This window comes from Crocuta crocuta, unplaced genomic scaffold (genome assembly GCF_008692635.1).
Source record: "Crocuta crocuta isolate KB4526 unplaced genomic scaffold, BGI_CrCroc_1.0 scaffold1013, whole genome shotgun sequence".
Classification (NCBI taxonomy): domain Eukaryota; kingdom Metazoa; phylum Chordata; class Mammalia; order Carnivora; family Hyaenidae; genus Crocuta; species Crocuta crocuta.
In genome coordinates, this window is record NW_027531297.1 from 414,548 (window position 1) to 421,663 (window position 7,116).

The 7,116-nt window shown below is 52.9% G+C and overlaps 1 protein-coding gene across 1 annotated transcript in view; it reads right to left on the minus strand.

Annotated features, from left to right (window-relative positions):
* Positions 1–5,522, minus strand: part of ARRDC1 (arrestin domain containing 1) — a 14,402-nt gene extending 8,880 nt beyond the window's left edge. Inside the window, exons 1-4 of the mRNA XM_077771533.1 lie at positions 5,467–5,522; positions 5,183–5,256; positions 3,103–3,161; positions 2,317–2,392 (exon numbers count right to left, since the gene is read on the minus strand). Of these exons, the coding sequence (XP_077627659.1) occupies positions 2,317–2,392; positions 3,103–3,161; positions 5,183–5,256; positions 5,467–5,522 (265 nt within the window). The remainder of the gene's footprint in view (positions 1–2,316; positions 2,393–3,102; positions 3,162–5,182; positions 5,257–5,466) is intronic.
* Between the last annotated feature and the right edge of the window lie 1,594 nt (positions 5,523–7,116).

Consider the following 7,116-nt stretch of genomic DNA (forward strand, 5'->3'; position numbering starts at 1 on the left):
AGGGCGGCGCCCGGGGGCGGGGGGGGGAGGGGGACCGCCCCTGACCTGCCGTTTCTGGGAGCTCCCCGTGGGGCGAGCACCGTGGGAGGCGGCGGGCCCGGGAGGGAGCCCGCGGGGGAGGCGCCCCGCGTGTGGCAGAGCCCGGAAGGAGGCGGCGGGCGGCGCGGGGTCTTGTGCGGGACGCGTGCGTGAAGGGGCGGCATCTTCTGACGGAGAAAACTGGCTTGGAGACAAAGTGCTTGGGGGATGGGACGAAGTCCTGAGGAGCCGCTGGAGTGTGAGGGAGACAGAGGACTCAGGGTTTGCAGCCTGTTTGAAGATGGCAACTCACGTCAGGGTGCTGATGACATCAAGAGTTTTGAGTGAAACAACCGCAAAACCCTGACCTGGCCCTCCCGCAAAAGGAGAGGGGCTCCCAGGCGGGGGGCTCCCCCTGGGCCGGGCCGAGGCCCCAGAGCTGCGGCCCGCAGCGCCCTCCCGCTTGCTTGGCGTCCTGTTGCTGGGGGGGCAGGGGTCTGACTGGCCGCACTTTGAGAAAAATTGGCATTTTTCTGTCAATAGCAGGCAAATAGCGGAATTCCCAAACAAGAAGTTCAGAGTGCCGCTGGGAAAGGGGAGGGTTATGGGCAACCCGGAAATGCCCAACGTCCACAACAGAAGTCAAGAAGGAGTGTTTCGGGAGGGAAGAGAAAGGTTCATCGGCTGCTGCTAAGATAAGTAAGCCACAAAAAAAATGGGGCCCCGATACAACTCTGCACCAGCACCCACCGATCCCGTTCTGAAAGCTGCTGCCGTGCCCTCACTTCCCTGAGTGCTGGGTGCTCTCGTGTAACCCAGGCTTCCCCCTGGAGCCCGGGGTGTAGATGTTTATTTTCCCACAACGTCTGTAAATCTGAGCCTGGGCTGTGTGCTCTCCTGACCCCTTATAACAACCTCCAGACCAACTGCGCCCCCTCCCTAAATGCTCCCCGCTTTAACTCATTTTCTCAGAACAGGAATCCACTGCTCCACCGCTACTGTCATCTTCACAGCCCAAGTCAATGCCCCTTACTTTTGGGTGATTCCTGCTCCTGACTCACTGTCATGCCCTCCAATATCATTGTTGCAGGAACTCCTAGTGACTCCAGAACCCACATGGAAGATCCTTCTAACTCCCCGCTATCTTAAAATGTACCTGGGATCCGTTCTAATTAGGTGTGACTAGGGGACAGACGTAGGGACAAGTGCCTTGAAAGAAGAGTGCGGTACTTTGAATTCCCAAGAGGAGGGAGCACTTGGGGAAGTGCCAGGTTGGTCAGGAGGTGGAATTGGTTAGGGCAGAGCGTGGGACAGAGCCCTGATTGTGTCCTCCCCTCCCAGAGGGGAGTCTCTGGGCTGTAAGGGTGGGCTCTACTGTCCAGTATCTGGCCCTACAGAGATTTAGGACAGGGGAATATTGGCTTGGTGTGTGAGTTTCATAAAGGAGGTGTTGGGGGGCATGACCTCTGGATTGGCTGGTTTGCACGTGAAAGGTGTGTTCCGAGGCAAGCTGACACCTTTAGGCAGTAGCGAGCCCCGGGAGGGGCAACTTCCCCCCAGCCAGCAACGCCCCCGAGATGTCAAAGCATCATGAGGTACAGGAAAATAACACGATCGATTCAGCTCTCTCGTTCTCATGTCTCCTCTCCTCCAAGAACCTCCTCCAGCTGACTTAAGCAGCTCTCTCAGTGGCTTCCTTAGTTTGTCTGCAAGGATGCCTGGCCACAGCTTCTGCCAACCCTTTAGATTTGCGCCATTCCCCCCATCAGAATGTTGGGCTCCTTCCCCTCCTGTTGAACCTGGGCTGCGGCCCCTGACTTGCTCTAACTGACTGGACTGCAACGAAACAGATGCCGTGTAAGCGGCTGGTCCTAAGGACGCCTCACAGCTTGCTTGCATTCCCCTGAAGTCCGGAACTACCATTTCAAAGTATCTAGTTACCCTACTGGAGAGATCACAGAGAGAGAGAGAGGGAGAGAGAGAGAGAGAGAGGATGCCTGCCCAGGGGAGTGAAACCATCCCAGACTGCCTGTGTCACACACCCCAGTGACTGGCTGTGTGAGTGACCTAAACCACCCTGACTTATTACTTACTCTGAAAAGTAGGCTGCACTCCCCCAGGGAGCTTTTCCACTCTGTGTGGGGTCTGCTGAGGACAGAAAGTTCAAGATCCGTTTTTCACTTACACGTCTGATGCCTCAACTGAGGCTGGTCAGGTGTCCCTTCCATGAGGCCTCTCCACATGACTAGTTTGGGGTTCTGCACAGCACGGCAGTCTCCAGAGGGTGAGAACGCTTACCTGACAGCAAGTCCCCTGGAGGGAGGAAGGTGAAACTGCCAGTCCTCAGGCCCGGGCTCAGAAGTCCCAGAACTTTCTACAACATGAAGTGCATCAAAATGGTCACAGGATCAGCATGGGGGAAGCATCACACCCACGGAGGGAAGGGATTGATGGTGACCCTCTGACACCACCTGCCACACCTGCAACTGCAGAAGAGCCACCAGCTGGGTCCAAGCTATGTCACAGGTCACAGGAGAATAAAGTTGTTTTAACCTGCTCAATTTTGGGGTGGTTTGAGATGCAGCAATAGATGCCTGGGACAGAAGTTGGCACTTAGGAGTGAGATACTGCCACAGTAAAATTCTTTTTTTTTCCAATAAGACTGAATTTTATTTTTCGTCTCTCTTGAAACAATGAATTTTCATTACAATAAGCATATTGAAACATATTACATTATGTAGTAATCCATCCAAATCATCTCTTTCAAAAGAATTACCTTTATATGGACAATTTAACTCCCAACCCAGGTACCATAACTAACTCCATGGATGCCACGGTAAAATTCTAAAATCTGACACAGACTTTGGAGGAGGCAGCAGGTGGACCCTGGCAGTGAGAACTCGGCTGAGGGAGGCTGGAGGAGGGAGACCATATTCAGAATTGGCAGGAAAATGGCGAGCCCATGGCCCGCAGTAACACGGAAGACACAAAATGTGTCTAATGATCTGATTTTCCTGGCAAAAAGGTTCAAGGCCAATTGGCTTTGCTCAGTTAGGCTAAAGTGAGATCAAGGAGAGAACGTACCAAAGAAGTAGCTATCCCATGCTCTGGCAGCAGGTGGATGAGGTATTTCCAAGTCAGGTCTTACTACGTTGGAAAGTCAAAACCTTTTCTCGTTCTCAGCCTTTACAGGTGGCAAAAAGTTCTGAAGGTGAAAGATGGCATCATGGTAAAGATTAAATCCAGGGTAGCGCCTGCAAAATATGAGGGTAAAAACAGGGGAACCTGGCTGGCTCAGTCAGTTAAGCATCCGACCTTGGCTCAGGTCATGATCGCACGGTTCGTGGGTTCAAGCCCCACGTCGGGCTCTGTGCTGACTGCCAGCGCAGAGCCTGGAGCCTGTTTCAGAGTCTGTGTCTCCCTCTCTCTCTGACCCTCCCCTGCTCATGCTGTCTCTCCCTCAGAAATAATTAAAACATTAAAAAGGTTTTTTAAAAATATGAGGGTTAAAATAAACTCAGGGGCATGGTTGTATGATCCCTTGTGACGATGTCTGAGGATTTCAGGTGGGGGGTGGGAAGTCCTCGTAGACCCCACCAGCCACACAGAAGGGCTTCTAAAAATCTTGAGGTCATCGTGACACAGCACCTGACTCTGCCCACAGTAGAGAAAAACCTTCTCAAAGACATTTATGGTATAGTTTTTGTCTAGTAAAGTGAATTGTATACAATTTGACATATAGAAATCCACAGTTGTTGTTTTTTTTTAAGGGCTGTATCTGCTTGAACTAAAATGGACAGTTTGAAATAAAAGGTGTCTGGGCCCCTGCTTTCTACAGGCAGGAAGCAGACTGACGAAGTCACTCAGCTGCCAACACAGGCTGTTTCCTATGGAAAAGGGGGTCACTGCAAGTGCATGGCCCAGTGCCCAGAGGGAACTGAGAACGCTAAAAACAGTAACCAAAGGAGCCACTTGCAGGGAGCAGACAAGCCCTGATGAAGGAATATTATGACAGGTGTTATCTGGATTCCAAAATTGCTGTGGACCAGTGACTGAGGGCACACTCCCCCTTTTTGAATGGGGGTGCTGTTCACTTAAACTGTGCCTCACCCCCGAATGCTGGGTGTTGGGGGGCTGACAATATGCCTTTGGAGCAAAAGGGGCCCCATCCAACGTGCCTCAGCCAGCTGGTCCTGTTGCGTATCAGTCGCTGGATTCCAAGCCTAATGCCTTGAGGAGATGGTGATTCTGGAGCCACTTGGAGGCACACTCTTCACAAGGGAGGATTGTGAACTGGAGGCCAGAGCGGGGCCTGGGCGAGTCGTCCCCGCAGCGAACCATCCTGCGGACAGCCCTCCTACACGGATTCTCGGCTTGCCCTCACGACTTGCTTTGGCCAGTGGGATACTAGCAAGGGTGACTCAAACAGAGACCAAATAAATGCTTGTACAATAGGACTTGTCACTGAGAGCACAGCCTCCATGCTAGAAGGAAGTCCGGCTATCCTGCCTGGCCATGCGGGAATCCCTGAGTGATGAGACATCACACAAAGACAAACCACACGGAGAAGAAATTCCAGGGACTTTCCAATCCAGTGCAACCAAAGGAGGGACGGAACTGACACCACGTGGAACAGAAAACCCCAAGCATAGAATTGCAGGGAATAATCAATGCTGTTGTTGTTTTTAATTAAGTTAATTTATTTAGGGAGAAAGAGAGAGAGGAAGGGAGGGGCAGAGAGAGAGAAAATCCTGAGCAGGCTCTGCATTGTCATCGTAGAGCCTGATGTGGGGCTCCAACCCAAGAACCGTGAGATCATGACCTGAGCCAAAATCGAGTCCAATGCTTAACCGAATTGGCCACCCAGGCGCCCCTAAATCAATGTTTTAAGCCACTAGATTTTGGAGCGGTTAGTTGCACATCGGTAGGTAACAAAAATTATAGTCGTCGTCAACAGCCACAGCACTCGTGATCTCAGGCCCACACGTCTCTGGCCCACTCCCTCCAGGGCTACAACTCCTGCAACCCTCTGGATCCCACGGGGGGGGGGGGTCCAACCCACTGGCCTCGCCCCATCCGGCGTTCTCCCTCCTTGCCTCAGTCAGCTGTAATGCCATGGGTTGGCACCGGGGTCACTCTTTCGGAACCCCACCCCTGCCCTCACCAGGCACAACCAGAGTCTTGGCTAAATCCTGCCCTTCTCCTTCTCCTTGCTTTCTCTGCACCAGCCGAAATAGGCTGGAGAAAAACACAGTCACACTGAGTGGCCCCTACCGCATTTTCCTATTCTTTCCTAGCCAGTTACATCCCTCCTGAGCCTCTCTCTTTAGACTGCCAACATTTGTTCCCCTTTCCTCACTTTCAACTGATGACTGTTTTCTACTCATTTGAGAAAGTAGGAAGCTCCATCAGCAGAGAACTCCCTTAAACTCCTGCCTCCACACCCACTTGCCCTTCAGAACCTTTACGTAAGTCAGACTCTCCATACTGAGCTGAGCCGCCATGCTCCTACCTAACCTCCACCCTCCCTCCCCTTGCCAGTGATTCCCCTCTATGGGATCATTCCTGTTGGTGAGCAAACATCTATTTCCTCTCCCAGAGGATAACCTTCTCTCGACTTCCGTTCTCTTTCCAGCTTTGGCCCCATTTCTCTGCTCCTGTTTTTAGCAAAAATGCCTCAGAAGAGGCATGTCTGGGGCCTCCAACCCTCTCCTACCGTTCCCCTTTAACCCCTCCATGGGACTTAGCCTGCCATCACTCCATCAAGAGCTGTACTTGTCAAGGCAACCAATCAGTTCATTGACTAATTCCCAACCCTAACCTTACAGGACCTATCAGCAGCGCCGGACCTGATCCCTCTCTCTTGCACAGTCTTTACTTGGCTTCTGGGCTCCCACCCTCTCCTGGTTTTCCTCTTACCTGACATCTTCCTTCTCTTTCCTGGCTCCTTCTCTTCCCAACCTCTCTTCCCCCTTGATAAGAGAGTACCCGGGCTGTGTTTGACCTCTCCTTTCCTCTGGGTGCACTTTCTCCCAATGTGATCTCATCGCTTTAAATGCAACAAATGTGCTAATGAATGCCAAAGTTATACCCTAGTCTGGCCAGCTCTCCTGAACTCTATACTCATATATTCAACTGCCTTGCAACCTTAACATGTAGCGTGAATGAGAAATTCATTTTTATTTTACTAAGCCACTGAGAATGTGGGGTCGTTACTGCAGCATGACCGGGGCTCCCCTGACTGCTACAGAACACTGGCTCCACGAGTCTAAACACTCTAGCTCCTGCTAGCTGCTGTATTCACTTGCTAAACAGCCTTCCTGCTTCCAATACCACCCCCCCGGCCATAATCAACAGCTTGATTCATTGAAAAGCCACTGACTCCTCTGTTCAAATCCTCCAATGGCCTCACTTGTCTAAGTCCAAAAGTCAAGGTCCATGTAAGAGCCTACTTGAGCCCCTCTGGCCCCTCACCTCTCTGACCTTGACCCCTGTTTCTGTCAGGCACTCCCGTGGACACCCCCACTTTTTCAAACATGCCAGATGTTCCCAGCTCAGGACCTTTGCACTGGCTCTCCCCCCAGATGCCCACATGGCCCTCTCTCCTTGCACCATTCAAAGTGACTTCTCAATGGGGCTTACCCTGCCCACCACCTTCCCTAGGACCCCCAACTCCCTAATGCTGATCTGCTGTCGTTTTCTAATGTGGCACTTAACTCATCACGGGCCTTTTCTGCCTCCCTCGCTGAACTACGACCAGGGGTCTCGTTCTGTGCACTGCTATAATGCGGGGGGAGGAAGGTGAAAGCCCAGCTAGGGTGTGTGCCAGGACACCATGGGGGCAGCCCTCTAAGCCCTCGGGCCCCGGAGGTGCCTGTTTAGGAAGGAGCTGGACCGAGCTGATAAGCGGCTGGCACGTCACCCCACCTTAGTTAACAGTCTGAGGCCCAAGGAAGGTTGGTGTAGCCTGAGGACGGGCTGTGCGGGGAAACCGCGGGCCGCCGTGGTCCTCACCCGGGCCGCCGAGGAGGAGGTCGCGGGTGGCCAGAGGAAGGGAGGCGGCCAGCACGCTGGGCCGGGGCTCGGGTGCCTCCCCCC